Source organism: Scleropages formosus, chromosome 7 (genome assembly GCF_900964775.1).
Source record: "Scleropages formosus chromosome 7, fSclFor1.1, whole genome shotgun sequence".
Classification (NCBI taxonomy): Eukaryota; Metazoa; Chordata; class Actinopteri; order Osteoglossiformes; family Osteoglossidae; genus Scleropages; species Scleropages formosus.
The window spans coordinates 11,464,494-11,490,051 of record NC_041812.1 but is presented as its reverse complement, the minus strand read 5'-3'; the positions used below and the strand labels follow the sequence as shown (position 1 = coordinate 11,490,051).

Below are 25,558 nucleotides of genomic sequence, written 5' to 3'. Positions count from 1 at the left end.
AGAAACATCAAGGTGACCTAGTGCCCCTAGGTGCCCAATCCACAGCATGGGCAAAACAAGGGCACTTGGCCAGCTCTTGTACCCTTGAGCAAGCAGCTTAATCTAGATTGCAATAATAAAATAGCTAAGAGTTTTAAAAAAAATTGTACTTTTTGGCTACTAAGCAACTGTGTTTAATAAGAAATTTAATCCAAATGATTAAGTGACATGAAGTGCAGCTCTGTTAAAAACTATGAATGTTATGTGCATTGTTTTAAAAGGTATGCACATCTCCATGTGCTTTAGCAACTTTAGGCAGTCGTCCGTTTTAAGAAAACCTTACCTAGGTGTCCAGGACAACTGTGTGACGTTTTTAAATCAAAAGAAACTAACTTACCTGTTTCCCTGTCTGGTGATGGTCACGTAGTGCCATTTGCCATCTGCGTACGCTTTCCTTGACTTCAAGATCATATTGTTGAACTTAAGAAGCACAAAGCCGTTGGCCAAAGACAGTTCGAGATCTTCGTTCTATTGGAATATGAACGTTTAATTAGTGTTGAATGTTTATACAAGTCAAAGTATCAGAAACCTATCTGCAGCATATTCAGCAGATCAGAGAATGTGAGCATTTTCTGAGAAATGTGTGTATGAAGAGCAAAGAGGTGGAGTCCTGTCGTGGTCAGATTGGAGAGCGCAATAGTGTTACCGACAAGAGCGCGACGGGGAGGGAAGGAGGTCTCACCAACTGGCTGTTCTCCATCAGGAGGCCCTCGCTGTTTGTGCTCTGGAAGCCCAGGGAAACAGTCATGCCGTCCGTCAGACTGAAGCCGTCCAGTGGGGCCGAAAGGCTGCTACCGAGGCTGAACTCCGCCTTGCGGGATATCTGGGGTCACAGAGGCAAGAGGTGAGCATTAAAAATCCCAGCTGTCCCAGTCCCCCACCCCACACAAACACAAATACTTGGGGATAGGACTGAAAGGAAGCTCACCAGAAAATCTGAAGAACAGCCCTGGCTGATGCCCACTTTCTCGCTCAGCTCAGTATTGGCGGTGTTCACCTGGATGTTCCTCAGACAGCCTTTCAGTGGGGGGGCTGTGATGTTGTCCCTGGGAAAAAAAAAAAAAAAAAAAAAAAAAACACAGTGATATGTGTTTAGCTTCCATTTAAATACAGAAAACATACACTGTCATAAATTTGTCCTCTTTACAGATGTTTCTGTACAAATTTGTTATCAACCATCCATGTTTTGCACATACAAACATAACCGTTATGCATAGCAATAATGAAGAACTTGTACCTTTCTCTCAGCAACGAAGGCAGGCCACCAATATAAATTTTCTGGTACACCCCTTGGTGGACAGGTAAGGCTCTGAATATATCTACTTTGTCCAGGCGGACGACTGAAATACGATTACTGCGCATTATAAACAAAAAAGATCTGTCCGTATTCTGTAGGAATAAAAAGAAAGAGAATAAAAGAGAAAATGAAAAAGCGTCACAGCTGCCATGGTAAGTCAAGCAATTTTGAAACCTTTGTTACATGTTTCTTGAACATAGCAATAATTCATATGCAAGGAAAGGAACAGCTATCAAGCTTCCTTCCAATGTGTTCACCATTTTTTATCATCAGTTCAATAAATGACCAATTTGACTTCTTACCCAAGGGAACAATTTTTCTGTGCTCTTCTGTGTTGGCAAAATATTAGCCCCTTCACGGCCCCGAAATAAGACATAACCTCTTTCCACAGTAATGGTGTAGTAAGAATCCTGTTTGTAGAGGGCAGAGTCAGAATAAACCATTCCTATTCCAATACTGATTTAAAACCTTTGACTATGCTTGATTATATCGATTATAAATCAGATATATGTCTATGCACAGTATATATATGATTATGTATGCTAAAATGTATAAAAAGGTAAATGTCATAATCAGCATTTAACTGACATTCAGAAACTTACCTCATTCCCAAAGTATAACAGAAGTGCATTTTCTGATCGACTGTTGATTGAATAACTCAGTCTGAGACTTTCTGAAGTGTCAACAGAAATATTCAGACTGCCATATCCGGTGCCTTCGAAGTATAATGATGGTGAGATTTGGGCATATCTGAAAGGAAAGGGGAAAAAAACTTACAACTAAAACACAGATTTTAGAATTTATGTTTTCCTTTCTTTAACATTCCAACGATAATGGTAATATTCCTTCTCGATTTTGTCCAGACTTACCTCTTACATGGTAACACTTTATTAACATTGACGGCTTTCTGGAAGTTGTAAAGACTAATGAATCTCTCATTGAAGGTGGCAAGCTCAATGCATCCTTCATATTTAGACAGTTTTAAAGGTGTCGGTGGCTGGAGAATAAAAAAACATTGTGAGTGTGCATTTTAAAATGTTAACCAGCATCTGAATTTTTATAACACCTTTGCCTGAAATACATTGATAGCACAATCAGGATAGCAACTGTTTTGCTTTTTTTTTTATGAACTGAAAAGCAAACATAACTCAGAACACTTGTTTGGTCACAAAGGATTTAAGTGTATTTACTGTGAAGTCATCTGGATATCCGCCAATGTAGAAGACAACTTGAGACGGGTCAGTATCAAAGAGGTTGTATGTGGAATCCCCCTTTTTGGATCTGGTTATGGCACCAGGACTGCTTGACGTATACCTCTGTGTTAGATTCAACTGTACATCTTCATAGATTCTGGGGAGAGCAATCATTGTCAATAAATGAGTGATCAACAACAAAGAGCTCACTTGATTATGATGAATAAACAAGGAACTTTCAGAAAAGAGGGCAATCAGCAGAGAGCAGAGTACCTGAGCAGGTCCACACGGTCGAATAAGGCTGGCTCTGAGACAGACTTGGTGATGTAGTCAGACTCAATCTCGTTTTCAACCCCGTTGAGTCTGTAGATGTAGAAGAGCTTGTTGCCCCTGAGGACCATTCCCATGTAGTCCTTGGCAGCCTATGAGGAGGAAGAAGTGATTAACAAGATGCTATAGTGTGCTTGTATGATATTCCACCAGTGATCATCCTCTGGGTTTAATCCTGGTTCCCACTTGTTTCAGTGGTCCTGCCCTTTATATAAATTTAAACTTTCCTCTAGACTTCAGAACCAAAATATAATGTTTGGACTTCTTCTACTGGTCATTATAATCTAACAAACATTTCCTGGACGGTTCCACAATGCCGCACCACCATGCCGCACCTCTAGCGGGCACTCACATTTTTATTGCCGAGATAGAGCACAAACATGTTGCCAGTATCGGTGGCCTGTTGACGCTTGCGGCGCCCATCTCCTCGTCCGTTGGTGCTTTCGGGCCGCTGCAGGGACAGCGAGAGGGAGGTGAACGCCCTCAGGTCCTCTACATTGCGGGGCGCACGCAGCTCCACATAGCCATCGCCACTGAACTTCATGGGGACAACAATCTATGGATAGGATACAAGATGTAAAGAGGGATGTTTTCATTTCCATTGCATGTCCAGTTTGTTAGGCGAGGGGCATTTTGGAGTCTGGAGAGCCAGAGGAAAGAGGTGGTGTCTCACCCTGTTGGCGGCATCTCTGGCCAGCTCAATCAGCTCCTTGATCCTCCTGATATTCTCGGAAACGTTGTTGCTTGGGAGCTGGGTAGTCAGATTCTCCACCTTGGAAATCTTGTCCAGCAGGGATGGGATTGTGCTGGTTATGTTTTTCACTGAGGAGAAAGTCAGAAAATGATATTACAACAGCGTTCAGCAGGGGACTTGTTGCCCTTTTGTAAAAAGGTTAAATTGTGACATTCACCCGATTGGTCGACATCATTCAGTATTTTGTCAAAATTGGAGGTCTGGGGTACAATCTTTATTTTGTCCATTTCATCTTGGATTGTCTTGAGCCTGTTCAGTGCATCATTGGCTGTGTCGTTGGCTGCAGCAGCTGCGTTCTTGGCATTGTTTATCATATCATTGATGTCGTCTGGAAAAAACACAAAAAAAGTACTCATGGACATTCGTTCTGTAGTGCAGTGAATGAATGCAGCTGGTAGCATAGTGGTTAGAGCTGTTGCCTTTGGACCCAAAGGTCCCAGGTTTGATCCCCACCTCTGGCTGTAGTAACCTTGAGCAAAGTACTTACCCTAAAAAATTGCTCCAGTAATATTACCTAGCAGTGTAAAGGGGTAAATAACTGTGGGTAGACTAACATTGTAAGTTGCTTTGGAGGAAAGCATCAGCTAAATGAATAAATGTAAGAAGATATATCACTGAACCCTTGAAGAAAAGAGATAACTTCTGTTTCTCAAAAATCCTTCACTGTAAATGGGTAAAAATGTAGACTTCCTGCCATGATTGGACACTCTGTAGTGACTCCATTGGTGTTTTAAGAGTTGATGTGAAAGCTGGTCTTCCAACAGGCTTTCAAGTCTGGTAACCCTGATGGAGTTCTTTCCCCAAGACTAGAGGATCTCCCACCTCTCTTAATCTGGTCCATCTCTTTCTTAGCACTGAGAATCTCCTTGTTCAGGGCATCTTTCTTCTTCTTTGCTTTATCCAGGCGATTCTTCAAGCTGTCAAGAGCAACTGTGGTATCTGCAGGACAGGGAAAGGTCATTGTTAACAAGGAAGGTGCAAGCCCTTGAAAGACTGATATCCTTCAGTGGAGAAATAGTCAACCGTGACAAAGAAGCTGTGTTCAACCCAAAACTGACTAGGACATCAACACTGTAGGTACACTTGCAATAATATGTATAAAGAAGGGAAAACAAGAAAAAAAGCATACAACAGACCATCAAGGTTGTCCTTTGCATCTGAGGCACTGTTCAGAAGTTCAGTTGCTTTCCCTTTCAGGTCCGTGGCTTTCTGGGCTAAATTCTCTTCCTCAATATCCTGCAAGGACAATGAATTATGACAGAAATGAGTAAACGAGACGAGCAAGTAAATTCGAAAATATCCCTGACTTTTATGAAGGCAAAATATCTGCATTGTATTTATTTGCTCAGTGTGTTTCACTTTCAAACATTACTGACTTTTAATACAATTCTTAAACCAAGAATGCTGCATAACTCAGGGTCTGCAAACTGCGGTCCTACCTTCAGTTCCACTTTACTTATCACAGCCCTTATCTGCCTTGGGGTTCTAGGCCAGAAGAGTTTGTGGTTGTGTGTGTGTGTGTTTGTACCTATCCTGTGGCCTGAGATAACAAACAAATGCAAGGGGGCCCAAGCACAACTCACCTTCAAAGCAGCATCTGCAGCTTCCTTTGCCTGACCTGCAGCCTCCTCCGCAGCCCGGATTGCCTCCGTGATGTTCTTGTATGCGTCGATGGCATCAATGGCAGCACGAACATCTGAGCTGCCGCTTGCGTTCCTCACAGCCCTGTGGAGCAAGTGGATCATACGGATGTGAGTGGGATGCAAGGCGCTGCTCTTCCACCGGCATCCCCCAAAGCTCAACCTATAGCCCCAAACTTGGAAAACAAGTCAACACACATGTCCACATTGTGAAATGTCAGTGCACACAATGGAAGGCATGCCGCTGCAGTCACTCTCTGCCTTCACACTGCTGTCAGACTACAGGGGTAAATAAAAACTCTAAACCAAACAGAAATAAAGAACTGCATTGTGTTAACTGCAGTTCCTTGAAGAATAAGTTCAGTAGCAGGTGGTATAGTGGTTAGAGCTGCCACCTTGCATTGAAAGGACCCAGGTCCCAATCCAGTACTGAATCCTTATTAGGCTTTGCTGAAAAGGCATTAGTGAATCATCAAAAGTATGCTTAACAATGTTTCTGACTGTATAAAATATATATTACCGCTGAACTGATTTTCCATGGTTGCACCTCGTGACAAAATACAAAATAACCAGCTCCTTCTACTCTTTCTCAGTTTAATTTCAGTTATACATACTGTATATGATACCTGATGCCTACAATAAGAAGCATGATTACTACTGTATTTAGGATTTATTAGTGGAATTATTTCAGTTATGCTGTTTACCTTTACAGTTCCACACATTTATTATTATTATTACTCTTATTATTATCAAGGGGCAGAAGGTGCTGTAGTGGTTAAAGCTGCTGTCTTCCTCTCACAGGATCTAGGTTTGATTCCTATCTGCTGCTGTAGTACCATGATCAAGATACTTATCTTGCATTGATACAATAAAAATTACCCTACTATACAAATGATACCTTTACACTGTAAGTCACTTTGGGGAAAAGCGTCAGCTAAATGTAGCTATAAATTCATGATGCACGTGACAAAAAATAAGAACATTCTTTTTCCATAGACTTAAAAAGAATTTAGCTCACTCTTGCAAGTCCTTGGCGAGTTGGCTGAGGATCTCTGCGTGCTTCTCCGCTCTCTCGACTATGTCCTCCTTTGACGCAGCTGTGGAGATGAGGTTCACCTTCTTGGTGAGGTCCGTCTTGGCACCATCCAATTGTGCGGCTAGTTGTTCATATTCCTGTGTTTCAGAAATGTAACACGGTTGCTCAGCATGGCACGAAGCATCATACCTTTACCAACAATAACCTGGTATCGAAGATCCTGAGATCCTTAGCTGATCAGCGGGCGAGTCAATACTCGACTACAGTTGTCAGTTTGGATACAGAATAACTGCAAAGGGCTTTTTCGCTTGATATTCTCTCATGAAATCATAAGCAAGATGTTGTCTTCACACATCTCCTCTAGGGTGCACACTGCCTTATTCCATGTTTTCTTGCGCTTCCTTCATATTGTATGGAGCCTAACTAGGGAATGGTTACTGAAAATGGATGAACTGAGTTGAATTTGGTGCAGATTGAGATGAATATTGTAGTTTGCGAAACTGCCATCCAGTTTCTCCTACCTTCTTGCTGTCCTCCAACTTTTTGAGAAGGTCAGCAGTGTCTTTTAGCTGATCTCTTGCCATGGACACCTGGCCAGAAACTTTGTCTCGTTCTTTTCTCAGGTCCTCGGCGCGATTCTGAAACCATTTTAAGTTGTTTTTGTTCAGAATGAAATTAAACGCATCTATATAGGTGCACTGTGAATTATAATTCTTAAAGCAACACAGTCAGCAGAATCAGTACAGAATCAAAGCCTGAGTGAAAATAGTGGAAATTTTACCTGGAGCTCCTCTAGGGCAGCATCATTGAGTCCGTTCTGCCTCTTAGCTTTCTTCACTGTATCTTCTGCCTCCTTCAGCACCCTTTCCAGGTCTTTGAGTTTGGACTCGTAGTCCTTCAGCAATCCTGAGATCCTACTGGCTGCTGCCTGGTTCTTCTCGTGCTGATTGGTTACATTGTTTTTGATGTAGTCCAGCACTGAAAGAGTAGCAGAGATAAGACATCTCATATGATGTACACACATGAATTTTCAGCTGCTTTAGAGAGGGGGAGAGATGGGAATGGTTGAAGTCATACGTTTCTGTGCTTCTTCTCTCTCCTTCTCCGCAGCGGTCAACTGGTCAGCGCAGCTGCGTGTCTCCATCTCCTGCACCATGCGCTGAGCATCGGCTAACATGCGGGCCAGATCTTTGCTGGGAACGCCGCTGTTGCTGTCCGACCCATTCAGCTGCTTCAACAGGTCTGGGGGAAAGGGACAAAGGTGGAGTCACCAGCCGAGTCAGAGGAAGTGGGACAGAGAGTCTGCAGAGACCGAGTCAAAGCAAAGGGAAGAGTCACAGGATTGTATAATAGATATGACAAAAATTACCAAAGAGCACTTAGAAATTGACTTGAGGGATGAAGAATTCAGCAATTTAACAACCATATAGAAATGGATGTTTTAGCATCAAGTGATTAAATGTACCATTACCTTGTATTTTCTTGAAGAGCTTCTGAGCCTCAGACAAGAGATCCTGGGCCCTAACGTGTGTCTTCTCCACATTCTTGATAGCTTCCTGACCCTTCGCATAACTGCTGTCAGCCTGGTCACAATGCAACAAGGTGAGAAAAAAAAGCACCCTCTCCTCTACATCCAGGACAGTACCAATGGTCAATCCACAGAACAACAAATAAACAAACAAATCTGGGTGCAAAACACCAGCATGTGATGGTTGTTCCGGTACCTTCTCTTTGAGCACGTTTATATCATCATGTATGTTTTCCATATCGTTCTCCAGCTGTGCCACCTTGAGCTTGTTGTCATTCACACTCAAGTTGTATTTGTCCACCAGTTTCTGGAAGAAAGAAAGAAATATTAACCAAATTCCTGTTAAGTGGAGTGATATACGAAAACAAATTGGAGAACGAGATGGTGTCTGTTCTTCAGAAAGTGCTGCCCTTTCAAAACATGTTAAGACTTACGCTTCAAGGAAAATTAAACTTGTGGCCACGTGACAAGGTGTGAAAACAAGGCTATGTTACAGACAGTTTGGTTAGCAGGATATCAAATTTGCTGAATGGCTACTAAACCCACTACAGATACATTCTGATTGCTCAGGAGATTCAGATTCACAGCTGTTTTCATACACCTGCCAGGCGTTCATAACAACAGAGCAGAAGAGCAAGCGGTACCTTGGTGGCCGTTATCTCGTCCTCAAGCTTCTTAAGCCTGTCCCAGGCTGCTGAGCTGGAGTTGGCGCTCTCCAACTGCAATTTCAACTTTAGCAGCAGCTCATCCAGCCTGTCTAGATCATCTAACAAGGTCTTCACGCAGCTGTCACATTCTGCAGGCAACAGCAAGGCCAACGTTTCAGACATCTTGGTGCGCCCTACCAAACTGGAACATATGCAGTGGGAATATTCTGACATCAGGAAAATGCAGACCCTTACCTTGACACTGCTGGTCCGTGTTGGTGTCTTTGGGCTCCAAGGCATTGTTGCACACTAGAGGTCAAAGAGATTATAGAAGATGTTCACCATAAAGACCTTCACAATGAACATGAAAGTAAACCTTCAGGTAGCAGTTCCACAATTTCTCCAAGCAGTTACAGTGGGTGGCACAAACATTGGGGGGCACCCTTCAAATGACACTCACCCCCTGTTCTGGGATCGCAGCTGCTGGGGTTTCCGTTGCAATTGCAGGGACGGCAGCTCCCTCCCAGAACTGTGGGTTCACCATAGTAACCTGGGGCACACCTGAAGAGAGAGACAAATCCCTTGTCATCGGACCGAATTGATCATAAACGATCATCGATAACTATCCCAAAACTGCAACACTGTTCACTCAGCAATAAAAATGTGCACCGAAAAGGAGTCTTGACCATTTTTATCTGGTTTTAAGCATAGTTCTGTTCGAGCATCTGTAATGTACACACCTTTCACATTTGGATCCGGTGTATCCTGCTTTACAGAAGCACTGCAACCCACTAGCAAACACTCTGCAGCCAGTCGCGAAACTGAAATCACATATTTTGGAAGATTAAATATTTATTTATACTGGTACAAGGCATGACAGTAAGAGACAGTACTCCTTGCTGGGCTTCCCCTTTGCAACAGTGCAGGTGCATAGCAGCATGCCCTCACTGACCTGTTGGATGGTAAGCTGTATGGACATGGGCAGGGTTGGCAGGTCCTCCTGGCAGCATCACCATAGTAACCCTCCAGGCATCGCTCACAGTGATCCCCAGCACTGTTGTACTGGCAATTCTGTTGAGTCAATACAAAAGAGAGGGTAAGCTTGACCCTGGGCCTCGAACCACAGCTGCATCAGGACCATTTGCTGTTTCAGTGAGTCCAGATGAGTTATCGTCTTTTTCCTGGAAATCATCACCATCTCTGGGCTTCGCATCCAGTTAGCTGCTGTGAAGGGGCTCTGATGGTGCTGTGACCCAGCAAATGCAGACAGTTTGGGTGCCACTCTGCATATCTCTCCCGTGTGTGTATGTGTGTGGCCCTATGCTCCAGGTGCCCGAGCAGCTCATGCGAGGGGTAATGAACTGTAGAAGGATCTGTGATGACCTGTGTATGAACCTGGGCCAGACCTTGCTTCACTAACATGCGAGCACCAATCTCTAAAATATCCCTGATAAAGGTCTCAGCTTCCCTGAAATGATCTGGTGAGGTGTGTGTTCCAAAGTCACACCCCAGTGCATTGGCATCGCATGACAAATGAGCTGTTATTCATGATGTGTAATAAAATGCATATTTGACTTTACACTCTATGTCCCAATACAAGACTGGTGCGATAAGCGTTCCTGTGGCGTACCCCTGTGGCAGCCGCCAGTCAGCCAGTCTAGACACTGATTCACCGTGGTGGCTCGGGGCTACAGGGCCTCAGCAAAAACATACTCTTAGTCATAACTAATGGGAGTCACTTTTGACCTGGGCAAGGAAAATCAAAAGTACAGTTTCACAGCTGTGATATTAAAACCACTGTTTCTTCACACCTTTTTAAAGTATACATTTATTTGACATTTTTCTCCATCGTGTCTTATTGGGGTAAGCTACTTACAGTGATTTACCCATTTATACAACTGGGTAAATTTCAGTTAAGGATAAGCACTACAGCAGAAGGCGGAATTGGAGCCCAGGTCCTTCGAGTACAAAGTGGAAGCTCTAACCATAACTCCGCACACATTTCATTAGTATTTAAATAATAAATTTGAATTTGGATACGAAGAAAGCGAGCGATATCCTTACCAGACATCGGCCTGTGGCCTCATCGCATTCGTTGGAAAGTCCATTACAGGAACACGGCAAACACCTGCCCAGGTAGTGACCGTTCCTCTCTCGGTAGTACCCAGGTGCACATTTCTGGAAGGGGAGAACACACCAGAGCAGTTAGAGCCGCAGCGAGCGAGCGCTTTGGCAGTATTGTTAGGCAGATATTACTTGTACCTCAGTGTTTCACCATAACAAAGGAAACCGAGAGCCAAGAAAAGCACGAATCGCAACACCGAAGTCGTCGTCGTTTCTGCGGGTTTAAATAAAACAGAAAGGAGAACACAGCTGTGGTGCTCAGGCTGAGCTCTAAAGACGTGATGAGGTGTGGCTGACGGAAGATGATAAGTGTTTGAACCGCAGCCAAGCGGGGCGTCACCTGGGAGAAAACCAGCAGATTAAGGAGGGTAACTCTAATGACGGCTGACGGTTGTCCGGACAAAGCGCTTTCTGTTGAGCCCAACACCACCACGCTTGTCCCAGACACATTTACATTTATTCATTTAGCAGATGCTTTTCCCCAAAGTGACGTACTCACGTATCTCTTATGATATCATAAACACCAAGTTTATTCCTCATCATTTCTGCCACAAGAAGTCAAGCTGTTGTTTTCCATCGCTCTGCAGCGAGATCAGATTTTCACACCTGTGCCGATTACCTGTAAGGCCTGGTCATTGGCTGATGGCGGACGAACGCTCTGGCCAGCGTTGTCGTTGAGCTCAGGGAGCCGAACCCTCTGCGCTCCTTGGTCGTTTAGTGAGGGATATCGAACCCTCTGCACCCCTTCATCACGAACCGATGGGTACTGAACCCTTTGTGCTCCTTCATCATGAATCGATGGGTATCGAACCCTTTGTGCTCCTTGGTCATGGACCGATGGGTATCGAATCCTCTGCGCTCCTTGGTCATGGACCGATGGGTATTGAATCCTCTGCGCTCCTCGGTCGTGGTGCAGCGCGTGCTGTCCATGTTGCCGTTCGCGCTCGTATAGCGCAGCATTGTAACCCGGAGGGAATGGCCTGCTCCCGGCCGCACACAGGCCCACGAGGGCCCACCATATCAGCAGCCTCCTCATGCCTTTCAGTTCAGCGAGTGTTTTCAAGCGTCTCTCCGACGGAAATGTATCCCCTCCCAGTAAGAAGAGCCTTCTTTTAAAGCCCCAGCAAGCGGAAACCGACTAGTTCCGCCCCCATAACAGCTTACCTGAGTCAAGGGCACTGCAGCAACACGTCAATGGTTGTACACACACACACCCCAGGAGGGGCAAGGAATCACAACATTGCAGTCAAGCACAGCCACACGCATTCCACAGGCAGCTCTGGGCGGGCCACTCTGCCCCACCCCCACCGAACACCTACATGCGTGTAGTCAGACATAGTGAGACGCACACCTGAATCACACGGTCCAAAGAGCCAGACTGCAGTACAGACGTCTGAGTGCCCCGGAGCGGCAAGCGCCGCTGAGCAACACCGCACCCGGCACCGCACCCACAACCCCAGAGTGTGTCAGACAACCTCACCTCGCGCTCCAGGGAACGCATTTCCGACTTCCTCGGTACACACCCTTACAACCTATGACTGAGGCACACTGGGCCTTGAACCCGAGCCTGCAGTCACTTAAGACAATCGCCGAACCATTAAATACACTTGCATCCGTCCATTTATCAATAACCTTTTTCCAAGGTGATGTACAACTCAGAGTGAACAAAAGTGCACCAATAACAGACAAAGAGCTTTAGACACAGACAGAGGATTATTGACACACATATTGTCTGCCTGATACCACCATGTTGTTGGTTCACATCCCTCAAGTAGCTGCCTATAGAAGTGAGATTCAAATAGCAAATACATAAATAATCACAGATGGTGTTGGACTTAATTATGTAGCTGTCGGGAGATCAGGAGAGAAGTGGCTCTGAAAGAGATGGGTTTTGAGCCGTAAAATAATATTGATTATTAAACCAATATAGAATATAAACACAAATATTAATACAAGCTTCACTTATCCAACTGCCTGATTTGTTTACCACCGGCAACCTTTGAAGCCAAAAATTACCGTTCAAATATCCAGACCCATTCAGTCTTTAATGACAGTGCCAAAAAGGTGAAATAGTCCAATTCCCCCCCCCCGCAGACTTCCCCAGATGGACACACGGGACTGGTCTGTACCCCCAATGAGCACAGTAACAATGCCCTTTACCAGAAATCATGGGCACCGTGTTTTGTTTAACACCTCTGTTACCATGGCAGCAGCAGCGGAGCACTCTCAAGGGAAGCATCCCCGCGGGCTACATATTTTATAAAACACGCAGGCGGTTCCCTCCCAACACACCTTAGCTGGCTTTTTCTAGTTCTTTCTTTGTTTGCCGTCTCCTGTACGCTTTATTTGTTTTTTTTTTCCTCTTCATTCTTTAAATTAAAACTCTACCTGTGGCCCATGCTCCACCCCATCTCCCCTGGTCCCCATATCCCTACCTGGCAGGAGTCTCCGCGGTATTCCGGGGGACACGTGCACACCTCCACAGCGCTGGCAGCCCCTCCGCTTCCCGAGGCGCTAACCTCCTCCAGTCCCACCTCCCCCAGGCTCAGCCTCTGGCTCTGGGCGAAGTAAAGACCGCGGATCCGCAGGGACCCGAGACCTGCCAGCACCATCACGAACTCCTCCCTGGACACGGGCCGCTTGGTCCCAGCGTGGCGGAAGCTCCCCTGCGCCAAACAGACTCCCGTTACACAGGGGACACAGCGACAAACACAGGCTGCGGGGAGAGCAGGGGGCGTAATTGTTAGAGCTGTCACCCTCCAGCTGAAGGTCTTGGGTTTGAATCCCATGCCCCGCACTAGTGCCCTTGATCGAGGGACATACACTGAACTGATACAGTAAAAGCTGCACAGCTATATAACTGGGGAAATCACTATAAGTAGCTTAATGTGCAAACCTAACAGTGAAGCTGCTTTGGGGAAAGATAAATTAACAGCAGCAACAACAATAATATTACATTTACAGTTTAAATTAATCTGAGACTTTTCTACAAAGCTACTAATTTATATAACAACAATAACAACAACAACAACAATAATAATAATTTAAAGGGACACTTTTTCAACTACACAATGATTTTATACACTGGACAACCATTTTTATGATTCATTTTTACAACATCTAATACCGGACGGGAACCCTTAATCCAGAGCTGGACATAAAGTATGGGCAGAACATAAACGTGTGAGCAGTAATGAGTAGTTCGGGGAGCAGTCTGATGCATAGTCTGAGGCTGCGGATATTTCTTGAACACCAAAGCATCGTCCTGGAAACATCCAGTTAGGGCCAGTAGAACGTGAGTCAGTCGTCAGTCATCACACAGATATTCGTTCTCGTAACAACGGAATTTTCCAGCGCGTGTTCGCTTTGGAGGGGGGCGCGGTGGTGCAGTGGGTTGGCCCGGGTCCTCCTCTCCGGTGGGTCTGGGGTTCGAGTCCCGCTTGGGGTGCCTTGCGGCGGACTGGCGTCCCACTCTGGGTGTGTCCCCTCCCCCTCCAGCCTTACGCCCTGAGTTGCCGGATTAGGCTCCAGTTCCCCGGGACCCCGTATGGGACAAGCGGTTCTGAAAGTGTGTGTGTGTGTGTGTGTGTGTGTGTGTTTGCTTTGGCACAACACACATCGTGGTTTCTTTTCTCCGCCTCTGGTGACACTCACACCACTGCACACAGACACGTCCAGGAAGGATTAAGATCCACAGAATCATCACAGTCAGCCTTTATGTCTTTGGAGGAAGATGTGTAATAATTGCTAGGAGTTGCTCTTTACCTCCACCAGCTGGACTCGTCCCTGGTACAGGCGGTCCGGAGAGGGTGCGTGTGGGTCCAGGTACTCCAGTGTCATATGGTGTCCCTGTTATAACACACACAAACACACAGAAAGAGAAGTTATGTATGCAGTTCATCTTCACAGACTACAGGGGGGTGGGGGGCTAAAGTCATGTGAGTGACCTGTCATTCCGGAGTGTTTTATTTAACACATATTAAAAGTTTTATGCTTGGAAAACCCTTTTTTTAAGAGTTCAGGTTTCATTTTGCTGATTCACCAACCAAATCAAGGAAAAAAAAAAAAACTACTAATGATTAGTAATTCTGCAATTACTAATGATCGTGGTGCCACTTTTGAAGACAGCGCATCGCTTTCAGCATTGCATTTTCCAGTCAAACTTCTTTTCAAACCTCTTTTATGTTATTATTAAAAGTTGAATGTAAGTGAATCGCTTCCAATATCGAATAAAAATGATTTTGAAATCAGTTTAAATGTTCCTCTTTGCAGACTTATTTCCATTTTTCTGAAAATTGGAAAATTTTAAAAATATATTGAATTACACTGGACTTTCATCATCATTTCAATATCTAATCACCCTATAACCATCCAATCGTGCATGAATGAGCTTTAATATCAGAATATATGGAGTGTCAAATATATCTGCAAGCAGCCTTAAAATTATTTGCTGGAAACTTGCTTATTTCTCTGATTAAAGGACCGTTTACAAAACGTAGAATGAATTAGCTGACGGTAATTTCCATTAAATCAGTGTACTCTGACATTTCTGGACTTAATGGAACAGAGCAGTTCAGATTGACGTACAGTCATTAGGAGACAGACAGACAGACAACATACATGGAGCAGGATGTCAGGCCTCCTGTCCAGCAGGACCATCCCCTCGCTGGGAATCCCGAACGACTTCAACTGATAGGTCAGGAATCCCCCGTAGGAAGAGACCTGCAGCAGAGTGACATCAGCAATGGGTGACAGGGAGGATCAGAACTGGGATCTGGTCACACACAAACATCAGGTTCGTGTAAATCCTCAGCCAGCTGAAATGATGGATCAGCGAGAGGTGAATCAGCTCTAGGGCCACCTTGGTAAAGGAAGGCGAAGGGACGTCCAGCAAAATTACATGGTACAGAGATCCCGGAGGGACGCTGACACTGTAGCCTGGACCATGTGCCTTGTGCCAACACGAGTCAGTTACCTGTCACCTTACCTGTCATCAGCATTATTTGTATTAGTGAATGCACTTCTTCCTCGGTTTATAAACGTTCAAAGACACAAACATTTTTTCCTGATTAATTATTTATGTTTAATTGCATTTTCTTCACTCGGCATGGTGACGCAGTGTGTAGCGCTTCCGCCTCGCAGCGCCCGCATGTGGGAGAACGTGAGTTCAACCCCTCTTCAGTCTGTATGGAGCTTGCATGTTCTCCCTGTGTCTGCACCCTAACCTTTAGCGTGTGGGTATCCTGTCATGGACTGGCGCACCCCCCCTTCCGCCTTGTGCCCAACGCTTCTGGGATAGGCTCCAAATCACTGCAACCCTGCTCCAGACAAAGCACTTATTGAAATTAGATGGACTTTCTTCACTTATCTGTTTTTTGTGTTCTACTTCTCACCATTAGTTGGCACTCAAACAAAATGAGTGTGGGAGGTGTTTGTAAGTGCCTCTCATGTAGACAGAAAATGCTGCACGTTTATTAAAAGAACAATTGTGTTGAAAGAAGGATTTTTTTCTATTAATGTTCTACTTAGTTTTGATCTTTATATACAGCACTTCAAAGTTAATAAAAATGTTGAAATAAAGCCTTACAGCATATAGTATTTTTTATGTGTCATACCTTAATCTGAAACTTTTACACAACATAACCCATAAATAAGTATAGGGACATCAGTATTATTAAGCTTTTATTGACTGCACCGATAGCTGAGAGTAGCCAGAAGCTAATGAATAGTGCACACCCATGGAATGAATTAGTCAAATTGTTGGGATTAATTAGGAAATGGCACATAAATGGTGTATTTTTTTCTTATTTCAGTCGCTTTAAATCAGTTTTAATTTCAATATTTTTGAAGACAATAAAAATGATGAAATAATGAAATAAAAAGAGCATTGTAATTTATTATAGAGTTGTCAGGTTTTTACAAAATCTAATGATCAAATATGTATATATTTACATTTACTATTATCATTATTATTTTCTCCAATGCAACGTACATCTCTGAGAACAATACAAAAAGTACATTACATCAACAGAAGGACATACTGCATTATTAAGCCTTTATTGATTCTGACTGCGCTAAAAGGGACTTTGGACTTATGAACAAACTGAGTTACAGACAGACTTCCAAAGCCAAGTGTGTTTGTAAGCTGAGCCGGTGTACTCACCTTGTCTCCCAGGTAAGATGGTGGCGCCACCCAGTGGAGGTTGTGGACCAAGGCGGGTAACTCCTGCACGTCGGCCACCACCGTGTTACTGGCCGAGTTGAACACAGAAGGAACCTCCTCCCGGTCTGGCATCTCCAGGCGCCAACTTTGCATGTTCACAAACTACAAGGGCAGAACCGTGAGGAGAGTCAGTGGCACGTTGATGCTCTGCACGAACACTGGGGGATGAGCGCGAGTCGCTCCGTTTGGCACACGACCACAACGTGCCCACCTTTCCCCGGCGGTGCTCTGAGCTGCGGCACTGCTCCGTGGCCCCAAAACAGAAACAGGTGGTGCAGCCATCGGGGTTCATCGCATCGAAGTGGAAGGAGCCGGCGCGACAAGCGTCGCACCTCGAACCCACAACGTTTCTCTGGGAAACACGGGCAGGTCGGTTAATAACATTCCAACACAAGTGCCAAAGACTGCGATTGCAGCCCACTCATGGTGTGCAAGAGTGAGGACCCCCCACTAGCAGGTGGGGATGACAGCAGGGTCACCTTGCAGAGGCAGCTCCCGCTCTCGGGGTGGCATATGTCCGGTTTCACCCCGGCTGGGTTGCAGCTGCAGGGCGCGCACTCGGGGAAGCCGTAGTATCCCGGGGCACAACGATCACACTGTCGCCCAGCAATCCTCGGCTTGCACCTGCACCGCCAGCAGACAGGGGGTGCGTTTGTACAGGCAATGTGAGGCTAGGCTATTTGCTGGCGTACAGCTGTGTTCAGCATCTGCTACTGATTGAGCATTGTTCACTGTTTACTTCATAGAAGCATGATTTACATCATCATTAAAAAATATTTTCATTAAAAATACACACACACACAAAATGTCTGAAACCGCTCGTCCCGAGCAGGGTCGCGGTGAACCGGAGCCTAACCCGGCAACACAGGGCGCAAGGCCGGAGGGGGAGGGGACACACCCAGGATGGGATGCCAGTCTGTCACAAGGCACCGCAAGCGGGACTCGAACCCCAGGCCCACTGGAGAGCAGAACCCAGTCAAAGCCACTGCGCCACCGCAGCCCCCCCTTCATTAAAAATATTTTATTATAAATGCAGATTTGGCATTTTCCACTACGGAATTATGAAATTATCAGTATTTTTTCTCTTGTGCAGCTAGTTCATCTGAAAAATGAAACCCATATTATTTAAAAAAAAAAAAAAAAAAAAAAAAAAAATCACTTAAATATTAAAAGGGATTCCAAGCACAGAATTCTTAAGAGATGTAAGATAGAGCAGCATGGTGGTACAGTGACTAGTGCTGTTGTCTCACAGCGCCCGGTGGTGTGAGAGAACACGGGTTTGATCCCCGTTAAGTCTGCATGTTCTCCCTGTGTCTGCGTGGGTTTCCTCCGGTGCTCTGGTTTCCTCCCACAGTCCAAAGATATGATGTTCAGGTTCACCCACATTGTGTGAGTCACAGAGAGAGTGTTTTTCACTGATGTATGAATGAGTGACCCAGTGTAAGTAGTGTATCTAGCAGTGTAAGTCACCCTGGTGAGGTGTGTGAGCTGATAACACTACATACAGTTCATTGGAAGTCGCTTTGGAGAAAAGCGTCTGCTAAATAAATAAATGTTAAATACAACATTTATTTACATATAACAAGATTACCAACATGTCAGAATGACTTTTGTAGAATCGCATACGTGATAGACTGGAGTGAGCGCTCAGTTGCGCGACGGTCACGGAGGATGTTACGCATTTACGTTTAAGGGAACGCGGTCTGCTTTTCCCAGCTGCTGTGACTCACGTGCACTGGCCCGTGGTGCGATCGCAGTCCAGCCCGGCATAGGGGCTCACGCCAGTCGGGGAGCAGTCGCAGCCCTCGCAGCCCAGCAGCGGGTGGTAGCTGAACGTCTGGCTCTCGCACACATCACAGGAGGGCCTCACCGTCTGCGGCGGGCAGATGCACTGACCGGTCACCTCGTCACAAAGCCGGCGACCGCATTCGCAGCCTGGGGGGCGAGCCACCCGAGAGACTCGTCAATAACATGGCCCCCTCCTACTGCAGGACTCTCACAGCTGCTTGGGGTTTGGATGATGCCCTCAATTACTCCAGTAAAAATACCCACCTGTACAGCTGGCCTCAACAAAGCAAATCACCTTGGGTAATTTTTCCAAAAATGTACTCGGTTCTTGTGTTTCCCCGACTAAGTTATGGCTTTTCAAAGATATTGAAATTGTACAGTTTTTATTTTTTATTAAACAGCCTTTTCTTTACCACTCTATTTCTCAAAATTTCCGTCTTTAGAGAATAACACTCATCTATCCAACACACGGCAATAAGAGCACCCATTTTCAGTCACTTAAAATCCATTTTAGCTCAGAAATAGATTGAAGATAATAAAGTTCTAATGAAAAGTGTTAATGAATCAGGTTTGCATTAGGATGCTTTAACAGGGAACTAACTTAGTTAAGCAAAACAGAACACAACCAGCCCTCTGCTTCTAGCTTTTAGTTACAGTTGGTAACTCGGTGTAACTTTTTGAAGCAGTAGGTTGTTGGGTTGTCGTTGCTGTGAATACTAGGGAGACCGTGATTGAAACAAATAGTTAAAGCTCATGATGATGGTGAACAGCGCTCTCAGGAGAGAAGAGCGGTGCAATCGAGAAGGTAAAGAGTTTGCGAACGGGGGCTCACGTCTGCAGTAGGGGAAGCCGTAGTAGCCGGTGGCGCAGCGGGTGCACTGTCTGCCGATGACGTGAGGCCGGCAGGGGCACTGCCCCCCCAGGGGCTCGCAGGTGGGGCTGGTCGCCCCAGAGCTGTGACAGCCGCAGGGCAGGGCACCGTCGCTGGCAAACAGCGCCAGGGAGCGTGCCGAGTCCCGGCAGAACCGGGACGCCGAGCTGGGGCTAGACGAGCGACGCAGAGAGAGCACCATTACTGAACTGCGGTAGCATGGATCATTGCGGCAAAATTCTGCAACATTATAGCAACTTTTTATAAGAGTAAAGCAAATTTGTGTAACATTATGACAATTTTATTAATGTTACATCAACACTGTGTAATGCTACAGCAACTCCGAGGACCATTAGGGTAACAATTCCTAAGGTAAAAGAAGCATTTTGTTACTGTATAGTAACAATGTACAAGAGTACAGTAACACATTTATTCATTTAGCAGATGCTTTTCTCCAAAGCGACTTACAATGTTAAGGTACTTACAATTATTCACCCATTTATACAGCTGGGTAAAGTAACTGGAGCAATTTTTTAGGGCAAGTACCTTGCTCAAGGGTACTACAGCTAGAGGTGGGGCTCAAACCTGCAACCTTTGGGTCGAAAAGCAGCAGCTCTAACCACTACGCTACCAGCCGTCCCTGAAACAACCAGCTGTAATAGTGTAAAAAGGTGAACAGACATCTTGCAACAAAACTGTAACCCTATGGTAATACTGTATAAGGTTATATTGCTGATAATTTCTAACATTATAGTAATAAGATCCAAATAACGTCTTGTGTAACACCGTTCAATGTTACAATGCCACAGTGTAAAACCATCTTACACTGTTACTGCAACAGGAACATGAAAGTAACTTTTTCCTGCCTGGAATCTACTTGGCTGAAAATGTGTTATTCAAGGTGTATTGGCATAGTAATTTTGTGCCACCTGGCAGGAGCATTATAATAACTATAATTATCAAATCAATTTTAAAGCGCACAGTTGCTATAGGGAGTTTCCATTCATTTCTCAGCGGAGCTTGTGCACGCAGAGTGCACTTAGACATGCCAACCACTAGAGCTGAAGTAGTTAAAAACACGGGCAAAGCTTCAGTACGTACTCTATGTAGAAGCTGTCTGCGCCGCACTGATTTATAAAGTCGGACGACTTGTCCAGCAGCTTCTCCCTGATGAGCTCGGGGGTATAAGATTCATCAGGAACGACCAAGATGTAATCCTGAAAAGACAAAACAATGTGTTTTCAGGAAACATTTCTTCTCTGATTCACATCTCTGCAGAACAGCAGCAAACATTAAAACAAAACATGTTTTTGGTAACAGATTCCGCAGATAAAAGACGCAGCATCTACCAGTAGAGTTTAACCCCAGTAAAAATTACCCAGCTGCATAAAAGGGTTAAAAGCTGTAAAACTGAATATCTATCACTGTAAGGTGCCTTGGACAAAAGTATCAAATAAACTGAAAAACACAAATTATTATTATTATTAAATTAAAATAACTTAATATGTTCCATACTGAGTAACCAAAAACAAACAATCCTTACTCTTACTTTTATCATTATTCATTTGAAATATTTAGGCAGTGCAACTTGGGACTTGTGGTTTGAATTAATGAACAAATGCATGAAAACTTTATTTCACCAGAGGGAAACTGCACAATTTCTCCGATCCTGAAGATAGGCAGGGCGGTTGTCCAAGTGGGTCTGCGTCCATGGTAAACAGGGTGCGGTGGGCACTCACCAGGGTTAGGGTCTTCCCTCGGGGGACTCGCAGAGTGACAGTGAGCTCTGGCTGGAGCACATCCAAGGCGATGCGCCTCTCAGCGATGACCAGGTCTCGGCAGCCCGACACATGGGGGCAAAAGGATGCGTTGATGGAGCCTAGGGCCGTGTGATGGAGAGGAGGGTCAGATGGTCACAGGGGAGGTGGGGATATCATACAGTCTTGTGTGTCACATCCTTTGATCTCGCCTGGTGAGTCTGGATCCTGACCGCTAATTCCCACTTAGATGGAGCTCGTGCCCCACTGCCCTAGGGCTCTAACCGTAAGGGACTCCCATCGATGTGAGGCGACGGTTCACAACTGCTGCTCCAGTTAGCTCATGGTGTTAAATCACTTCCATCTCAAATCACTGTGACCATTTACAGAATCTGAGTAAACACAGGGTGTCAAAACAGCCACACCCCCCAAACCTGCAGGTAATTCCACACAGGTTTATTTAGCTCAACCATCAGCCACCCACCTGATCCATCCAGTTGAAGGTTATGTGCTCACCTGGCCAAGATCTGCCTCCATCCACCAGCACTTCCAAGGGGAAGGAGAGGTGCTCCGGCTGAAGGAACTGCACCAGGAAGACATAGAGGCCCGTCGCCGGGACTCGGGCGCTAAAGCTGATCTCGCTCTGCAGGCAGGAGATCAGAGAGCTGCAAATACATCCTGATCGCTCATTTACACTGTAATTTCAGTAAGGCGAGAGCTTTGCACGCTAAGACACCTTGCACACTGATTTATCCATTTTTACAGTACCAGTTAACGGTAAGTACCTTGATCAAGGGTACTACAGCAGGATTCAAACCAGGGATCTCCAGTCTGGGGGCAGCAACTCTATACACTACACTGCCTGCTGTCTCCAGTGCTCTCTAGCCCTGTTATTGACTCCAAGGTATCATAACTCCTCAGTGCGCACCCCAGGGATGAACACACACTATGACACACTCCATTCGAGAGGCTGCGGCCTTTCACACTTGAAGTGTGGGTGTACCTGTGGGTGTTTCAGGAGTACTCCATTCCGTCGGCCCGCGTGCGTGTGAAGCGGCCCGGTCTGCCTCCTCTTTCTCACCCCGTATGGTGTGGTTGGGACAGACAAATGGCCTTGGCGAGCAGCGTCCAAAACCAATGCTGAGGATGGTATCTCGTACTGGGATGGAAGGCAATGGCGGCTGCGTGCGTGCGCGCACACACACACACACACACACACACACACACACACACACACACACACACACACACAGAAGGGGATTTAAGTTTTTGACCATCTGCAAAGCCCTGATAAAGTGTAGCATGACTCATTCCTGTATGGGTCACTGGGTGGTCAAAGGATTCAACCCCAAGACTGAAATCCCACCTTTGAAATTCAGAATCGAAAAAGAGAGTCCCACAATCCCTGCAGAGGTAACTACTTAAGTACTGCAGAACTTTGATCAAGCTATTCAAAGAGTCTCATAGAGAGAGGTACAGTCCTTTTATGGTGTGTGTGCATGTGTGTGTGCGCGCGTGTGTGCATGTGGCTCAGGCCTACAGTTACTCATTACTCTTGCCTGCCATCGAAGAGTAAAGATGACCATGCAGGAGCATTCATGCTATAGAAACTGCTTTTATGGTAAATAGTTGAGTCAATATTTACATGCTTACAGTTTATTCCAAAAAGTTAGTACAGAACCTGTTATTTCAGCTTTGATGTTAGATTTACTCTAATCGGTGGTTTTGATTGGTCGAGACTGTCAATGTGATAGAGTGGATGTGGGAAGCATGTACAGTACAATAGTTGGTTTTGTTACAGTCATGGTAGTTGGTTATTTTTTCAGTGAGACTGTTAAACAGCTAGTTGGGATGTGCGTCTCCATCCTGTGCCTGTAGAAAACAAGACACCGCTCGAACCCGAATTGTGCGCTAGTGCTGAGTTTATCAACATTCCTGTCATAAACAAGCGGTGAAAGAGTTGTTCTTCCGTGTCGGATCCTGGCTCTCGTTTGTGCGCTGAATATGAAGCGGAACCACACATCGGGAAACCACTTTTATGATGTGCACGAACCCTGAAGAACAACTGCATGTTACTTCGAGAAAACCGTGCCGAAATTCTGTATCGCGTCTTGTTTGGAGTTCAGAAAGCTGATACGAATTTACTTTTTGCCATGTGGGGCAAACCTCGGCCGTGATGCGAGAAAGCGACACAAAATGCATCCAGAAATGGTCTTTCAGGGGTTTCTGACACCAGGTAACAAACAGTTTGGATCAAAGTTCACTTGGAAAAGTCCATTAATATGAAAGTGATAAGGACAAGCGTCAACAGCCACGGGACTGGATTACAACCTTATTATTATTATTATTATTATTCATTTTTCTGGTGCTTTCCTCCAAAGTGACCTGCAATGTTAAGCTACACACATTAATTTACTCATTTATACAGCAGGGAAATTCTTCTCTACCAATTCAGTTTAAACAGGTTGATTAACGGTACTGCAACAGGGGGTAGGATTCGAACCCGGGTCTTTGCATTGCAAGTTGATTGCTGTCAGCACTACGTCACCTGCTGCCCCCATTACCCAACAGCGGACCAGATGTTCAACCTTGACCTTTAACAGCCTCAAGTGAGGCACCTCGGCAGCCCTCTGGAATTTAGGGACTCGCACATAAGAACCAGGTGCTCCTTGTCAAAAGGGTCTCGAGGACGATGCCAGAAAATAACTCACTGGCTCAGAGCACATCACATTCCTCTAAGTGCTGATGCCAGACATGTAGGGGCGCTTCTACACACGTCACGCGCTCGGAAAGAAGGCGTCCGCCCATGCCTTTGACCGCACCTGTCCTGTGTGAAGCGTCCATGGACAGAGACGCACAGCTCCTTGGGGTCCAGGTACTCCATGGAGAACTGTCCCTTAGGTACTGCCGACACCTTGTACTGCACAGCACACACAGAGGGAATAAACACACGTGGAACAGGAGAGGTCACCCAGCCGAAGAACACCTTTAAGAACACACATGCAGTGGCAACACAGGGCAACACAGGGCGTAAGGCTGGAGGGGGAGGGGACACACCCAGGACGGGACACCAGTCCGTCACAAGGCAGCCCAAGCAGGACTCGAACCCCAGACCCACCGGAGAGCAGGACCCGGTCCAACCCACTGCACCACCGCGCCCCCCGGTTACCTTTAAGAACATACAGTATAAATTCTTAAAACAGAACGCATATCTCTCTTCTGTTATTTATTTTATAGGGCACCACATGTAATGGATTTATTTTTTGCTGTAGAAGAAATATGTCAATAAGAAAACACTAACTTAGACATTTATTTACCAGATGCTTTCCCCCACAGCTATTTAAAGTGAATCACAAATTTATACACCAGAGTAATTTCTACTCTATCAATTCAAAGTAAGGACACTATAACAAGATGTGGGATTTGAACATGAGCCCCTTAAGTGAAAGGCAGCAGTTGTAACCACTGCACCACCTGCTGCCCAGTATAATGCAATGAAGAGGAATTAAGTGCCAGTGATTAAATGTGTGTTGTGTGGTCCTGGTCTAAGGTCACAGTTGGATTAGTGGAGGTGCCACTCACCAGCAGGAAGAAGGCTGCAGGCGCCTGCAGGAGGATATCGGACCTGTGGCTCAGCTGGAACGTGGCCACACGGTTCATCTTGTCCACGGCCACGCTGCGGCACAGGAAGCTGCGGAGGAGGGAAACAAACACACTCGCACGCTTGCACGCAGATCCACAAGCATCGCAGCATGCAGACATACAGGGGCGTGCTCAGATTCGAAGGGATCAGTATGCACAGACGGGGGAGCTGTATGCGCAGACGGCACTGTCCCCGCACGCACACAGGGATGTCTCGGAGGACACGCACACCTGTACGTGCAGCTATAGATATTCACTCGGGCTTCCGCCTGGCTGTCCACAAGCAAGTCGACGTTCTGCAGGGCGTCGACCTCGCTGGCGTACTCCAAGATGAGCGCGTACCGACCTGGCTCCGGGACCCGCAACGTGAGCCGCAGCTGGGCCTGGGCACACGCAGTCACATGACCGTGAAAACATGACCACAGTCCCACTGCATCTCAAGTGCTTATAGCTGTAGTCAAGGTGGAAATGCATGCTGGGATGATTCCCATGAGGCAAAACAAGACAAACTCTCATTACACTAGGCCTTCACGATGCATACATTCAAGTTATACATTTTCAAACATAAGAACATTTTTTTTGTTCATTTATCCAACTAGTTTATTCATTTAGTATCTATGCTCAAAATTCATACAGATTATTTATGAATGAATAAATTAAGCTATACCTGTATTATTACGCTTCTATTT

At 45.6% G+C, this 25,558-nt stretch overlaps 1 protein-coding gene across 2 annotated transcripts in view; it reads right to left on the bottom strand.

The window, feature by feature from the left end:
* The window catches only part of LOC108937590 (laminin subunit alpha-3-like), a 67,114-nt gene that overhangs the window by 7,359 nt on the left and 34,197 nt on the right, over positions 1-25,558 (bottom strand). For both annotated transcript variants that reach the window (XM_029253747.1, XM_029253746.1), the window contains exons 26-67: positions 25,101-25,252; positions 24,810-24,918; positions 24,050-24,147; positions 22,231-22,408; positions 21,744-21,870; positions 21,210-21,349; positions 20,572-20,687; positions 19,432-19,643; positions 18,542-18,746; positions 17,291-17,435; positions 17,023-17,163; positions 16,752-16,913; positions 15,209-15,310; positions 14,354-14,437; positions 13,024-13,254; positions 10,529-10,642; positions 9,417-9,535; positions 9,205-9,285; positions 8,925-9,025; positions 8,720-8,773; positions 8,462-8,613; positions 8,014-8,124; positions 7,761-7,872; positions 7,367-7,531; positions 7,071-7,267; positions 6,811-6,927; positions 6,272-6,426; positions 5,197-5,338; positions 4,750-4,849; positions 4,436-4,552; positions 3,771-3,941; positions 3,533-3,681; positions 3,212-3,415; positions 2,803-2,951; positions 2,527-2,686; positions 2,206-2,333; positions 1,939-2,086; positions 1,639-1,746; positions 1,277-1,428; positions 968-1,085; positions 722-862; positions 377-507 (exon numbers count right to left, since the gene is read on the bottom strand). In XM_029253747.1, coding sequence (XP_029109580.1) covers positions 377-507; positions 722-862; positions 968-1,085; positions 1,277-1,428; positions 1,639-1,746; positions 1,939-2,086; positions 2,206-2,333; positions 2,527-2,686; positions 2,803-2,951; positions 3,212-3,415; positions 3,533-3,681; positions 3,771-3,941; positions 4,436-4,552; positions 4,750-4,849; positions 5,197-5,338; positions 6,272-6,426; positions 6,811-6,927; positions 7,071-7,267; positions 7,367-7,531; positions 7,761-7,872; positions 8,014-8,124; positions 8,462-8,613; positions 8,720-8,773; positions 8,925-9,025; positions 9,205-9,285; positions 9,417-9,535; positions 10,529-10,642; positions 13,024-13,254; positions 14,354-14,437; positions 15,209-15,310; positions 16,752-16,913; positions 17,023-17,163; positions 17,291-17,435; positions 18,542-18,746; positions 19,432-19,643; positions 20,572-20,687; positions 21,210-21,349; positions 21,744-21,870; positions 22,231-22,408; positions 24,050-24,147; positions 24,810-24,918; positions 25,101-25,252 — 5,798 coding nt within the window. The remainder of the gene's footprint in view (positions 1-376; positions 508-721; positions 863-967; positions 1,086-1,276; positions 1,429-1,638; positions 1,747-1,938; positions 2,087-2,205; positions 2,334-2,526; positions 2,687-2,802; positions 2,952-3,211; positions 3,416-3,532; positions 3,682-3,770; positions 3,942-4,435; positions 4,553-4,749; positions 4,850-5,196; positions 5,339-6,271; positions 6,427-6,810; positions 6,928-7,070; positions 7,268-7,366; positions 7,532-7,760; positions 7,873-8,013; positions 8,125-8,461; positions 8,614-8,719; positions 8,774-8,924; positions 9,026-9,204; positions 9,286-9,416; positions 9,536-10,528; positions 10,643-13,023; positions 13,255-14,353; positions 14,438-15,208; positions 15,311-16,751; positions 16,914-17,022; positions 17,164-17,290; positions 17,436-18,541; positions 18,747-19,431; positions 19,644-20,571; positions 20,688-21,209; positions 21,350-21,743; positions 21,871-22,230; positions 22,409-24,049; positions 24,148-24,809; positions 24,919-25,100; positions 25,253-25,558) is intronic.